The sequence below is a fragment of the Hemiscyllium ocellatum genome, chromosome 1, assembly GCF_020745735.1.
Source record: "Hemiscyllium ocellatum isolate sHemOce1 chromosome 1, sHemOce1.pat.X.cur, whole genome shotgun sequence".
In the NCBI taxonomy this organism is placed as follows: domain Eukaryota; kingdom Metazoa; phylum Chordata; class Chondrichthyes; order Orectolobiformes; family Hemiscylliidae; genus Hemiscyllium; species Hemiscyllium ocellatum.
The window spans coordinates 20655349-20670901 of record NC_083401.1 but is presented as its reverse complement, the minus strand read 5'-3'; the positions used below and the strand labels follow the sequence as shown (position 1 = coordinate 20670901).

At 45.3% G+C, this 15553-nt stretch overlaps 1 protein-coding gene across 1 annotated transcript in view; it reads left to right on the top strand.

The window, feature by feature from the left end:
• Positions 1–15553, top strand: part of slc4a11 (solute carrier family 4 member 11) — a 104071-nt gene that overhangs the window by 52275 nt on the left and 36243 nt on the right. The window contains exons 7-8 of the mRNA XM_060833250.1: positions 9127–9252; positions 12995–13108. Coding sequence (XP_060689233.1) covers positions 9127–9252; positions 12995–13108 — 240 coding nt within the window. The remainder of the gene's footprint in view (positions 1–9126; positions 9253–12994; positions 13109–15553) is intronic.

Here is a 15553-nt window from a genome sequence, read left to right as displayed (position 1 = left end):
ATTAGCATGCTGACTTAATGATAGTAAGGGAGCTGAAAGGTGCAGTTGGAACTGGATGTTGATACGAAAACCTTTAGGAGATGTAGATAGAAAATAGGAGAGATGAAGCACATCATGAAGAAACCATGCAGCAGCAAGAAGAGAAGCCATTGAAAATAGAGTAGAGTAATAAGCATGGAACCTCAGGAAAGCTGCATGATATTGGGGAGAGCCTTTGGCCTGAAAAGCAAGTCCAAAAAGATGAACAAGAAAAGCTTACCATTGCTAATGTCACAGAATTTAATAAGAGCTGCTTTGATCCTGTAGCATTGACCAAAACCACTTTGGAAGGATTCAAAACTGGAATTCTAGGAATGTGGGGATGGAGTAGGGTGGATTGAAGATGCGGTAGAAACTTACGTGAACACACCTGTTGGCAGGAGTTGGCCTTTTCGGGCATGCTCCAGTATTCAATATGACCGTAGCTGACCTTGAACTTCAACTCCACTTTCCTGCCCACTGTCCACTTCTCTTGATAGGATGGATAAAGGTATGCTATTTCCAATGGTTGGGGAAACATGCAGCATACTCAGAATAAAGGCCAACCGTTTAGGAGAGGTGTTAGGAGTCAGTGTATTACTGACTACAAGATGCTGCAATGGAAAGCTTTCCTTGTGTTGCCTCCATCATAGGCTTGATGGCCAAACGGCCTCTTCCTGATGACCAGAGTCTGAAGCTCTTTTGCAAGTTAGCTTAAATCAGTTCTCTCATTATCCACCCTTCTGTCTCTAGATGCTGTTTGGCTTTAGTCACTTGCAAACAACAAATGATGTTGATGAACATGCCTGCTGTCTGGACTTACTGTGCTCTAGCTGGTCTTTTTTTTAAACCAAAGATTGGGACATGAAAACTTTTAGTTTAGCATCGGTGCAGGAGTTGCAGCTGCTATGCGCAATTATGTTGCTTTTATTTGGCCTGTCTGATTCGTCATCTTTTGATCACACTTTATGACTGCTCGCTGGGATTTAGTGTTCCTGGCAGAGGGATGTTTTGGGTTATCCCAAAATGCACACATCAAGTGAAACAAAAAATCCTCTATTAAATGGAGCCTATTACCCTTTTCTTTAACAGGATGTTCAGTTTGAAAATCATTTCTCTCTTGGGGGAACACACCTCCTGGACAGAGGAATGGTCGGAATCAGTTTGCTGTCTGAGAGATTTGTTGGTGCTGAACCATCAAATCGTGCCAGAAGCAAAATAAACATCTCGCACCCCACTGTGAGTTCAGAAAGGACAGATGTATGTTTTTAATGTGGCTGTTTTGTGCTACAGGATTCACTGCGTTACCTCTGAGCCCCAACCTGGATGTGAGCCCTGAGCTGTATTGACACTTTCTCAGTACAGCATTGCAAGGGAGGGCTGCATTGTAAGAGATGTTGGGGTTGGGACTGTTTCTGGAGAAGCACAACAGGTCAGGCAGCATCCGAGGAGCAGGAGAATTGATGTTTCAGGCATAAGCCCTTCATCAGGATTCCCGATGGAGGGCTTATGCCTGAAATGTTGATTCTCCTGCTCTTTGGATGCTGCCTGACCTGCTGTGCTTTTCCTGCAACACACTCTCGACTCTGATCTCCAGCATCTGCAGTCCTCACTTTCTCCTTTGTAAGAGATGCCTATTTTATTGTCGGGGTGGGGGAGTTTGCTAGATGTTTACCTCCTAAAAGTACCTAAGGATCTTTAGATTTACAAAGCTGGCACTAATTTTCCTCCTCCTAATCTAAATCTTAGTCATCTTAAATGGGTGACCATTTGGAAGGCTTGGTAGTAGATTCTCATTCCTGAGTAACAAGAAATAGGTATTGTATAGTGCGATTGCACACTATAGTCAAGTAAAACTAGATATAGTTGCCACCAGGTAAATAATACTACATACCTGAAGTAGGTGCTCAGTCTTAATTACATACTTACAGATGACAGGGTCTATCTGCAGATTAACTAGCTCCTTCCAGGAAATTATAGGTATACAAGTGGGTGGTCTCAATTGTTGGCAGCTGACCCTTTTGTGACAATCACATTTTCACAGCAGAATGTACAGCGGTGGCCAGAGAGTCAGGTAATGTTCTGGGTTTGAATCCTGCCATTGAGTTCAATAGAAATCTGGTACTAAAGTCTAATGATAACCATGAAACCATTATCAATTGTCAGGGAAAATTCACTGATGTTCTTTAGGGAGGGAAAGTGTCATCCCTACCTGGTCTGGCCTAAATGTGAACCCAGAACCCAATAATGTGGTTTTCTCTCTGGGCAATTAAGGATAGACAATAAATGTTGATCTTAGTTAGAGACAAAAAAAAAGCTGCAGTGCAGCACAGTGGCTCAGTGGTTAACACTGCTGCTTTACAATGCCAGGAGCCCAGGTTCAATTCCAGCCTTGGGCAACTGTGTCTGTGTGGAGTTTATGCGTTTTCCTCGTGTCCGCGTGGGTTTTCTCTGGGTGCTCCGGTTTCCTCCCGCACTCCCAAGATGTGCAGGTTAGGTGAATTGACCATGCTAAATTGCCCACAGTGTTCAGGGATGGGGTAGGAGAATGGGTCTGGGTATGTTACTCTTCGGAGGGCCGGTGTGGACTTGTTGATCCAATTGGCCTGTTTCCACACTGTAGGGATACTATGCTTGAATCCAAAGTAGACAGACAGGAGGCTGGAAGAATATAGCAAGCCAGGCAGCATCAGGACGAGTCAAAATTTTTGGGTATAGCCCTTCTTCAGGACTAGGTATGGGGGTAGGAGGAGCTACAGATAAAGGTGGGATGGGGGAAATAGCAGAAGGTGAGGTAGTGATAGGTGGATACTAGTAGAGGATACAACCTTGTTCATCAATTGGAGGGCTGAATATGTCTGATAGTTGGAAGGAAGGGTCCATAGGTGGAATGGAGGGGAGGGGGTGGGGGTGGGAAAGTTATTTGAAATTTGGGAATTCAATGTTAAGTCCTCCAGGCTGTAGGCTGCCCAGCTGGAAGATAATGGCAATGGAGGAGGCTGAGGATGGACATGTTGGAAGGGAAGTGGGATGGGGAGTTGAAATGGGTGGTCAGGCTGGCTGATTTGGGCCTGGCTGAGATGCTTGGTGAAGTGGTCACCTGGTCTACATTTGAATCTCTCCAATGTAGAGAAGAGCACATTGGGAGCACAGGCTGCAGTAGACTGGGTTAGAGGAGATGCAGGTGAACTTCTGTCTCACCTGGAAGGACTGTTTGGGGCCCTGGATGGTGGGGAGGGAAGTGGTGTACAGACAGGAGTTGCATCTTTTTCGCTTACAGGGAAGGTCCTGAGGGTGGGAGGGGGGGAATGCTTGATGGGCTGTGTAGCGTGAACGAGGGAGTGGTGAAGTGAACGGTTCTTGCAGAAGGCTGAGAAGGACCCCACCAACCCCTTGAACCCCCCCCTATTCACACCCAAACCCTCCTGCTCCTGGTATACTGTCATCGTGACAGCCCTCTACCACACCACCTTCAGTAGCGTTCCACAGTTCCACTGCTTTAAACCATCCCCTCCCCCTCCCCACCCAAACTAATACAAATGGTAACCCTCCTTGTCCTCACTTTCCAACTCAACAGCCTCTGCGTCCAGCATCATCCTCAATCACGTTCGTCAACTTCAATTAGACCAACATCTTCCATTTCCCTCTCCTCCCTGCCTTCCACAAGGACCATTCCCTTCGCCACTCCCTGCTTCATGCCATACTCCCCACCAAACCGCCCAATACCCCCGGTACCTTCCTTTAATCGAGAAAGATGCAACATCTACCCAAATGCCGCTTCCCTTCCCTCGCCCTCCTCGATCCAGAGCCCCAAATGGTCCTTCCGGGTGAGACAGAGGTTCACTCGCATCTCCTTCAACCTCGTCTACTGCATTCAGTGCTCCCAATGTGGTCTTTTCAACATTAGAGAGACCAAATGTAGACTAGATGTCAGTTTCACTGAGCACCTTCGGGCCTGAATTAGTGAGCTTGCCCTCGCACTCCCTCCGCTCCAACCCCAACCTCACCATCAAACCGGCAGACAAGGCAGGCGCAGTAGTAGTTTGGCGCACCGACCTTTACACCGCTGAGGCTAAGCGCCAGCTCGCGGACACCTCCTCCTACTGCCCCTGTGACCATGACCCCACCTCCCACCACCAAACCATCATCTCCCAGACCATCCATAACCTCATCACCTCAGGGGATCTCCCATCCACCGCCTCCAACCTCATAGTCCCACAACCCCGCCCATTTCTACCTCCTGTCCAAAATCCACAAACCTGACTGCCACGGCCGACCCATTGTCTCAGCTTGCTCCTGCCCCACCGAACTCATCTCTTCAGACCTCGACACGGTCCTGTTCCCCTTAGTCCAAGAACTCCCCACCTACGTTCGGGACACTATCCACGCCCTCCACCTCCTCCATGATTTTCACTTCCCCGGTCCCCAACGCCTTATCTTCACCATGGACATCCAGTCCCTGTACACCTCCATCCCCCATCACGAAGGACTCAAAGCCCTCCGCTTCTTCCTTTCCCACCGTACCAACCAGTACCCTTCCACTGACACCCTCCTTCGACTGACTGAACTGGTCCTCACCCTGAACAACTTCTCTTTCCAATCCTCCCACTTCCTCCAAACTAAAGGAGTTGCCATGGGCACCCGCATGGTCCCCAGCTTTGCCTGCCTCTTCGTAGGATATGTGGAACAGTCCATCTTCCGCAGCTACACTGGCACCACCCGCCACCTTTTCCTCCGCTACATCGATGACTGTATCAGCGCTGCCTCGTGCTCCCACGAGGAGGTTGAACAGTTCAACCACTTTACCAACTCCTTCCACCCTGACCTCAAATTTACCTGGACCGTCTCAGACTCCTCCCTCCCCTTCCTAGACCTCTCCATTTCTATCTCGGGCGACTGAATCAACACAGACATTTACTATAAACCGACCGACTCCCACAGCTACCTAGACTACACCTCCTCCCACCCTGCCCCCTGTAAAAACGCTATCCCATATTCCCAATTCCTTCGTCTCCGCCGCATCTGCTCCCAGGAGGACCGGTTTTAATACCGAACAACGCAGATGGTGTCCTTCTTCAAAGACCACAATTTCCCCCCACACGTGATCGACGAAGCTCTCCACCACATCTCCTCCACTTCTCGCTCCTCCGCCCTTGAGCCCTGCCCCTCCAATTGCTACCAGGACAGAACCCCACTGGTTCTCACCCACCACCCCACCAACCTCCATATACATCGTATCATCCTTCGTCATTTCCGCCACCTCCAAACGAACCCCACCACCAGGGATATATTTCCCTCCCCTCCCCTATCAGTGTTCCAAAAAGACCACTCCCTACGTGACTCCCTTGTCAGGTCCACACCCCCCACCAACCCAACCTCCACTCCCGACACCTTCCCCTGCAACCGCAAGAAATGCAAAACTTGTGCCCACACCTCCCCCCTCACTTCCCTCCGAGGCCCCAAGGGATCCTTCCATATCCGCCACAAATTCACCTGCACCTCCACACACATGATTTACTGCATCCGCTGTACCCGATGTGGCCTCCTCTACATTGGGGAGACAGGCCCCTATTTGCGGAAGGTTTCAGAGAACACCTCTGGGACACCTGGACCAACCAACCCAACCACCCCGTGGCTCATCACTTCACTTCAACTCCCCCTCCCACTCCACCAAGGACATGCAGGTCCTTGACTCCTCCATCGCCAGACCATAGCAACACGACGGCTGAAGGAAGAGCGCCTCATCTTCCGCCTAGGAACCCTCCAACCACAAGGGATGAACTCAGATTTCTCCAGTTTCCTAATTTCCCTTTCCCCCACCTTGTCTCAGTCCCAACCCTCGAACTCAGCACCACCTTCCTAACCTGCAATCTTCTTCCTGACCTCTCCGCCCTCACCTTAACCTCCTTCCACCTATCGCATTTCCAATGCCCCTCCCCCAAGTCTCTTCTCCCTACCTTTTATCTTAGCCTGCTTGGCACACTCTCCTCATTCCTGAAGAAGGGGTCATGCCCGAAATGTTGATTCTCCTGCTCCTTGGATGCTGCCTGACCTGTTGCACTTTTTAGCAACACATTTTCAGCTCCCAGTCACTGCCCATTTCAATTCGCCCCTCCCACCATCACCCATCTCCGATGTGTCCATCCCCGCCTCCTCTATATTGCACCTGTGAATCAAACCGTACACTGGAGGTGCACGATTTTAACTTCTTCCTGGGCTGTGTACAGCCCGGAGGACCTAACTTGGAGTTCTCAAATTTCAAAAAACCACCTCACCCGTCCTCCAGCTCCCTTTCCAGCCCTGCCCCCTCCCTTCCATTCCACCTACCAACCCTTCCTTCCAACTACCAACTGGGTTCTCCTCCTGATGCTGCCTGGCTTGCTGATTTCTTCCAATAAGTGTTGATCTGGTCAATAATACCCACATCTTGTGAGTGAATAGGAAAAATGTCAGATGTTACCTTAGACATGAGCCCATTAAACCCAAGCTTTGTCTTCTGGACAAATGTCACCCCTCAACTAACACCAAAATCTGGATAACTGTTTGAGGGATGTTGTTTACCACAGATTAACTGCTTCGTTTATTGGCAGAAAGATGTGACTGAACACCTAAAACATCAAGTGAATTTCTGCAGGATCTTTAGAGCACCTGAAGAGTGCTGCGTGAATCAGAAGGCTTTTAGTTCTTCCTGTCGTAGCCCCCAGATAATCTAGTTCTGCTGGTCCTACTTACCATGAATAATGCTAATTTTTGGGAAGTCTATTCCAGACTTTTATGTAGCAATCACTGGTGAGTCCCAATCCATGTGTTGGGATTCTCTCTCCTGACTGTCATTCAACAACATCCCTGAGCTCGGCGATGACTGATCTCACTTCTCATTATTTCTGTAACACCACTTCGCAAAAGCGAGGGAGACCCATGAACCTTGGCATAAATTCTGACGCAATAGGCTAGAATCTTCTGTTGCCTGGTATCCCATGGTGGAATCCATGAGCTGAATTTTGTTTTACCTCTGCCTTCAACTCAATTTATTTAGCTACAAGTTGCTGGGGATATCAGCCGTCTATGACCATAAAATCACATGCAAACCGAGGGAGACCTTTCATCCCACTTGAGTCCTTGCTATCTCTCTGTGTTGAGTAATCCAGTATTCCCCATAAATGCCCCATTCATATGCTGGAAGGACATAATCTGATTGCATTTCCTAATCAAATGAGGTTTAGAGATTAAGAAAAAGGAAAAGAATTTACAATCAAATAAACAATAGAAAGATTAAATTAAATGATGAGGTGTAAAAAGCAAGGAAGTAAAATTTGGGAAAAGACGGCAGTTTTATTGGCTCCTTTTTGAGCTGTAGAGATGGAGTAACAGAGAAGGGATAAACCCCTTCTCTTTTTAAAAGGTTTAATTCCAGTTTTCTCTTTTGGTAGAGAGTTTAATCTCAACATGTCTAGATTTTGAGTTCTTATTTTTGGTGAGGTTGATGACAGAATGGAACAAGTTAGGCAGCAATTTGTGGCCATTCACAAAACATCATGTGTGGGCGGCACGGTGGCACAGTGGTTAGCACTGCTGCCTCACAGCGCCTGTAGACCCGGGTTCAATTCCCGACTCAGGCGACTGACTGTGTGGAGTTTGCACGTTCTCCCCGTGTCTGCGTGGGTTTCCTCCGGGTGCTCCGGTTTCCTCCCACAGTCACAAAGATGTGCGGGTCAGGTGAATTGGCCAAGCTAAATTGCCCGTAGTATTAGGTAAGGGGTAAATGTAGGGGTATGGGTGGGTTTCGCTTCAGCGGGTCGGTGTGGACTTGTTGGGCCGAAGGGCCTGTTTCCACACTGTAAATCTAATCTAATCTAATCATCTCACCTCAAGTTGTTCGGTTATTCGGCACGAATAATGGGCTGCGCATCAAACTTATTTGTTATTGTTACAACAAATTCTGGACTAGCGTTGCTATGACGAAAGTCATAAACATTACATGGAAATTAATAAATCTCTAATCTTAATTAGATAACCAAACAACCTAGAAATTGTTTGTTTGTATTGTTTATGGTGGTATTAATGAAGGGACTAAATTAATTGTAACAACATTAAGTAAAAAGGAAAAAGATATATCTGAAACCAGAGAAGCAGTGCTGGAAATCATTTGGTCTGTCAACACTTGAAGAGAAATCCATTTATCATTTTTTAAAAAAAAACACAGATGCTGACTGATTCATTATGTTGAATAATTTCTGATTTTTTTTTGTTCTAACAATGTATGTTGCAAAAATAAAGCTTAACTGGTACATTTATTTAAAATAATTTCCAAAGTTTATATTTTAACACATTTGCTTTGACTTTCTGATTTTTTTTTCTAAATTTGTTTTTGGATATCATTGACCTGAAGGTTTCAGGCTGATTGCTAAGATATTCCATCACAGAGGTGTCAGGACCTCGAGATTGGATGAGGCCATTTGACTACTTTCAACCTACTTCACTGTTTAAGATACGGCTAATCTAGTTGTGATCTCAACTCTACTTTCCCTTCTGCCTTCCACAACTTTTGACTCCTGAATCTGTCATCTTGTTTACTCCAGCCTCACCCAAATTTGCTTTCTCTTCAGCTTTGGTATCATTGAGGCGTAAAATTAAGGAATTTGCTCCTGAAAATGCTGTGTACATATTCCTTTTTTAAGATGTTCCTTGGTTACATGTTCCAGCATAACACAGTGCAACTTTTATGGAAAAGCTTTTGCATGGTTGAATTTTGGAGAAAGCACCTTTTGGCATTTTTTACAAACTGATAAGGTGCTATCTAGATACAAGTTGCTTATTCCCCTCAGCTGCCTTCTGTACTGAGCCATGTGCCAAAGACAAAAAATGATGTAGAGGTTTCTGTTGAGTTGTTCTCTAGACCTTTATCTATTGTTTTCTCATTTTGCTATTGAGAATTAGCTTGGACCTTGGGATTTACCAGTCCAGTGATGCTTAATATTTAACCACATTCAACCTTTCTGGAATGCTGTACCCTAATATAATTGAGTTTATGAGATGCTAGCATTGTTTTAATGTGTCTTATTTGGAAACATATCTGTTGAACTTTGCCCTTTCTTTCTTTTACCACAGGTATCATTGGTAAAAATAAATCTATTAGGAAGTATATCACCACCATCTTGTTTCTGTACTGCATCTGTTTACTGCCAACAATAGCTTTTGGTTCTCTGAATGCTGAGAATACCAGAGGCTCAATTGGTAAGATATTAAGTCTATATTTGTTCAGTACATTTTCTCAACCTCATCGGATGTACAGTTGGAGTTGGGCCATAGGAACAGAAGTTGGCCATTTAGGTAATCAGGCAAGTGGTGCCACTCAATGAGAGAGTGTCCGATCTCTGCCCTAGCTCCATGTATCAGATTTTGTCCAATACCCCTCAGTAGTTTCTCTAATGAGAATCCATCAAGCACCGTTTTAAAATTAACAATTGGCCCATCATCAGTTACCATTTCAAGAAGACGATTCCAGACTTCAAATGCTCCTTTGTATGGACCAGTATTTCCTAATTTGATAAAACAAAGAGCTATGGGTGCTGGAAATCTGAAACAAAAACTGAAGTTGTTGAAGAACCTCAGCAGATCTTTCTGCATCAGTGGAGAGAAAGCAGAGTTAGTGTTTCAAGTTCAGTGACCCTTCTGAGATGAGTTTTCTAATTTTGCTTCCTAATTTGACTCCTTGAAGGCCTGGCATTTTATTTTTTGACTAGGCCTAGATTCCAGTCTAGCAGAAATATATTTTACCAATTTATTCTTAAATCTTTCGCTCAATGCTTTTAAATGTTTTGACCAATCACTTCACAGCCTTCTAAATTCCAAGAACTTTTGATTTGTAAAATCTATCCTCTCCATTAAATGCTTGGAGTTCAGGTATCATTGCCTTAATTCTACAGTGCGTTTCCTCTGACCCAAACATGGTATGTTGCCCTGAATTGCTGCCAGTACTCCCAGGTTTTATTGAGCTGGAACTGGATGAATTGTGATTTCTGCCCCATTGTATTCCAGGCCTGTAGGTATAAAAGACGGTATTCTGATAGCTTTTTTAATAATGTTTTAACAATCTGTGTATCTGGATCACCAATCATTCAGAAATTTAAAGTCAGAATGCAAAGTGTAAATAGTGCAGAGCTATATCCATAGAGTTCTAGAGATGTACAGCATGGAAACAGACTCTTCGGTCCAACCCATCCATGCCGACCAGATATCCCAAACTAATCTAGTCCCACCTGCCAGCACTCGGAATATATCCCTCTAAACCCTTCCTATTCATATACCCATCTAAATGCCTCTTAAATGTTGCAATTGTACCACCCTCCACCACTTCCTCTGGCAGTTCATTCCATACACGTACCACCCTCTGTATGAAAAAGTTGCCCCTTAGGTCTCTTTTATATCTTTCCCCTCTCACCCTAAACCTATACCCTCTAGTTCTGGACTCCCCAACCTCAGGGTAAAAAACTTTGCCTATTTATCCTATCCATGTCCCTCATAATTTTGTAAACCTCTATAAGATTGTCCCTCAGCCTCCGATGCTCCAGGGGAAACAGCCCCAGGCTTTTCAGCCTCTCCCTATAGCTCACATCCTCCAACCCTCACATCCAGTTGAAATGTTTTTGCAAGAATACCTGAAGCAAACCATTGTCCAATGTCAAGCCTGTCAATTGAATGAAGAATTTCATAATTGGCAACATTCCCAAGTTTTAACGTTTGGGAGTGTTGGAGTTTAGAGTAGCAGAAGAATGAATGATAAGCATATATTTTCCGAAGTCTTCCCAGGATTTAGGTATTGGTAGTTCTATTTGGTGCCCACTGCACTTCTCAATGAGTTGGAATGGTGGCTCAGTGGTTAGCACTGCTACCTCAAATTGCCACGGACCTGGGTTTGATTCTATCCTTGGGTGACTGTGCAAACTGCACACAGACATTCTCCTAGTATCTGCGTGGATTTTCTCCTGGTGGTCTGGTTTCCTCCCACGGTCCAAATATGAGCAGATTAGGTGGATTGACCATGTTAAATTGCCCATAGTGTCCAGGAATGTTAAGGCTAGGTGGATTAGCTGTGGGAAATGCAGGGTTACAGGGATAGGTAATAGAGTAAAGGCATGGGTCTGGGTGGGATGCAGTTCAAATGATTGATGTGGACTCGACAGCTTGCTTCCATGCTGTAGGAATTCTATGAAGGCATGTTCATGCTAGTGTTGAACAAAAGACATATTTCATCTCAACATTATGCCAGATGCCTATTTTAGATTACTGTCGATTTACATACACTGCTGTATTGACTGGCTGACCTTGCCTGGTTGTCAGCCTTTACTAGCACTTCCAGTTTTAGTTTATTTTCTTTCTTTATGGCGTTGTTTCATTTGCCATTTCCATGACCTAGGCATGACCTTTTTCTTGTTTGTCTTTTACGTAATGTCAACAGTGACCAGACTTGAAGCTGTGGTTTCTGTCTGGCTGATGGAAGATGGAGGGAATGGCACCTCCTTTTAAGCCTTTACCTTGGTGCTCCTTGATTTGACAGACACAAGTCACTTCACAAGAGCATGAGAGTGCTTGTGACCATAAGTGAGAGATGGCAATGGGTGGTTAGGTTTCCATGGCAATGGATCTCTGATTCCCCCACAGAAGAGGTTCGACCATTGGCTCTGTTGTGTCCTCGATCAGATATATGAGCAGCAGAAATATTCAAAAAGGCAATAATCCTTGGTTGCAATCATTAACAAGACTAATATTTATTGCCAGTCACTTAATCTACTCTATGGCATTTGATGCTCACAGTGGGCTCTCCTCTACACTGGGGAGATGAAATGCAGACTGGGTGACCACTTTGCAGAACATGTGCAGCCCATGAAAACAACCCTGAGCTCCCAGTGCTCCCTGGCCAACATCTCTGTCTTGAGTTTGCTACCGCATAAGCTGGAAGAACAACATCTCACTTTCCACTTGGCAACCCTGCAGCCTTCAGGACTCAAATTGAGTTCAATAAATTTAGGACCTAAATACTGCTTTCATGTCCTTTACCCATCCTACGCCCCCTTGTCATTATATGGCCTACTTTCAGCACAGCCAACCCATTTCCACCTACTTGCACCCTCCATTGTTAGCTTTTCTTTCTGCCTGGTCATCATTATCCAGCCCTTTGTCTGCCAACTGCTGTTCCTGGACACACTCTCCACCTGTTGTTCAGGCCTGAATTACCTCCACATTCGATAATGGATCGAAGTCTGGATTTAGATTTTTGACTTTGTTGCTTTAGTGGAACAGGTTACGTTAAAATGCTGGATGTTATGCCAATCAGAAACATAACTTGTTCCTTGCTGTGCTTCTGGGATCATTTAATGGGGCAGTGGTGCCCTGCTTTGCCTGTATCTGCCAGTCCATCTGAGATTGGCAATCACTATGGGTTGCATCCCCATTTCGGAGCTTGGAGTTGCCATGCCACTAGCAGCTACAAGATCCAGGAGCAGTGGGCATATGAAGTATCTTTTTATGGGTTTTATTTTGACCAGTGGTGGTGACTTGAGGCTATAAGCCCTGTCAGTGCCCCTGATCATCCCCAGATTAGGCCAGATCAAGACCACTCCCCCAAACCTGGCAGATGGATCACTCCACCTTTTTTGCCATTTGAGAAGACTCCCTGTGTTTCCTACTGCCTCGTTCTTCCTCCCCTTGTCCATCCAACCCTGCCAGCTTCTGGGAACTCTGTTCATCATCATTGACTGCTTAAAGGTCTCAATTGGTGCTGGGGAGGGAAGGCTTGATGATGGATTGTCAAGTTCCCCCCCTCCTCCTCTTTTTGCCCACTCCTGTCACCTTCCCCATTGATTTTCAGCATAAAATAAAGAAATCTCACTTGTCAACGCAAAGCAAGCTGAAGTTGAAACCTCTATATAATCCCAAACTGTAAGTGCCTGTTTAACCCTGTTTGTTTCTTTTGCAGATGTACAGAAAACCATCCTTGCCCAGTGCATTGGCGGAGTGGCCTATGCAGTCTTTGCTGGTCAACCAATGGGTATAGTTTTAACCACTGCACCCCTTGCTTTGTACATCCATGGTAAGTTATATCCTCTTGCTGATTTAAATCAATATAATTTGCTTTCTTTTTTTAAAAAAAACATATGGTCATGTCTTCTTTTCAATGACCTCCTCCATGCATGTTGGAGAGAATCAGGAGATGTGTCTCGCCCCACAATAGTCTAACTTCAGCAGGGGCACAGAATGGACTAAAACTAAGGCTTCGGCTACAGTGGCTGTCAGTGTTACTTCTGAGGCTGAGCCGGATTAACCTCCACAGGTGTACATAGTCTACTGTTTGAGGGTGACTATTCATTGCCCACTCAGCACCAAATTTGCAAGCCCCTACTAGTCGCCTCAGTTCTGCAAATCAGAAACTGAACCTGTATCTGAATCTTGCTATTCATGGCAGCTGGTGGAATAACCAATTGGTTATTCCAGTCTCCCGTTGGCATTCAATTGTTGAATACCCCTCTACTGCCTTCACAAATGGGGCAGATGATTGCACAGTGTTCAACAACGTTCATGTCTGTTTGCATACAGAAGCATTCTATCTTCAAATGCAACAAGACCTGGACAACGGGCTAAATGGTAAATAGTTTTTGTGCCAAATGCTAGACTGTTACCATACCTTTACCTGTTGATATTCAGCAATATTATCATCTCTGAATTCCCACTATCAATAGTTTTGGGGTTACCATTGACCAGAAACTGAACTGGACTAGCCAGTCCAGCCATTTACATACAGCGGTTACAAGAGCAGGTCAGCTGCTATGAATACTCTAGTAAGTAACTCACCACCTACTGCCCGAATCTTGTCCACCATCTGCAAGGCATATCTCGGGTGTGTGATGGAGTGTTCACACTTACAGCACCACTAAACCTCAAACTGAAAACCATCCAGGACAATGCGGCCTGTTAGATTGCTTTTCCAGCACCATTCCAATCTAGACTCTGATTTCCAGCATCTGCAGTACTCATTTTCGCATGCTAGATTAGAACCCTATCCACTACTGCACCACTGGTATACAATAGGAGCTGTATGTAACTTGTACAAGGTGCACTGCAACTCGTCACCGCTTCTTAGAAAGTACCTTCAAGCTCATGAGCTCTACCACCAGCTGGATGTTGAAGGTAGTTATCTCTGAGTACAATGGGACCTTGCTCAAATGTGCACATAGGCTGAGGAGTGGCAGATGGAGTTTAATTTAGATAAATGTGAGGTGTTGTATTTTGGTAAGGTAAACCAGGGCAGGACTTATACAATTAACAGTGAGAACTTGGAGTACAGGTTCATAGTTCCTTGAAAGTGGAGTTGCAATTCGACAGGGTAGTGAGGAAGACATTTGGTATGCTTGCCTTTTTGTCGGTGCATTGAATATAGGAGTTGGGAGGTCATGTTGCAGCTGAACAGGACATTGGTTAGGCCACTTCTGGAATACTGCGTTCATTTCTGGTTTCCCTGCAACAGGAAGGATGTTGTGAAACTTGAAAGGATTCAGAAAAGATTTAAAGATGTCGCCGGGGTTGGCAGGTTTGAGTTACAGGGAGAGGCTGAGTAGACTGGGGCTGCTTTCCCTGGAGCATCAGAGGCTGAGGGATTACTTAATAGAGGTTCATTAAATCATGAGGGGTGTGGATAGGGCAAGTAGACAAGGCCTTTTTCCCAGGGTAGGGGAGTCCAAAACCAGCAGACGTAGGTTTAGGGTGGGAGGGGAAAGATTTAAAAGGGATGTAAGGGGCAACGTTTTCACATGGAAGGTGGTGTGTGTATGGAATGAGCTGTTAGAGAAAGTGGTGGAGGCTGGTACAATAACAACATTTGAAAGACATAGGGAGATATGGGCCAAATACTGGCAAATGGGACTATCTGGTTAGCACGGATGAGTTGGACTGCAAGGTCTGTTTCCATGCTGTAAATGTCTAAGACTTTGAAGAAGTGCTACAGGTGCATGAGAACACTGCCACCTGCAAGTTCCCTTCTAAGCCACTGACCTTCCTGACTTGGAAATATATTCCCGTTGCTGAGTCAAATTTCAGGAACATCCTTCCCCATGTGGACCTGTAGCACATGGACTGCAGCAGCTCACCACAATTTCTCAGGGGATAACTGAGATTGAGCAATAAATGCACACTTCTGCCTTCTCCTTCCTGCCACGAAAGAACAAAAAAAAAGTACTTGACCTTTCATACCCTCTTCTACTGTTCCATCTAACTTATCACAAAGGCTGCCTCTTGTACATTTAATCTCCTGTCAAAAGAGTGACTAATCAAAAGCCAAGTTATATCTGTCTGGAGTTGGAAATAAACGACCTGAGATACCAATTCCTTGGTACCAGCAGCCCCAGAAATGAGTAGAGTTGGCATTGGATTAATAGCCCTGTAGGCCAGGCTAGTGTCTGGGCATAGCTTCAATCCCAGCACAGCAGCTGGTTGAATTTAGAGTCAGTTAGTTAATAGCCTGGAATTATGCACTACAATCAGG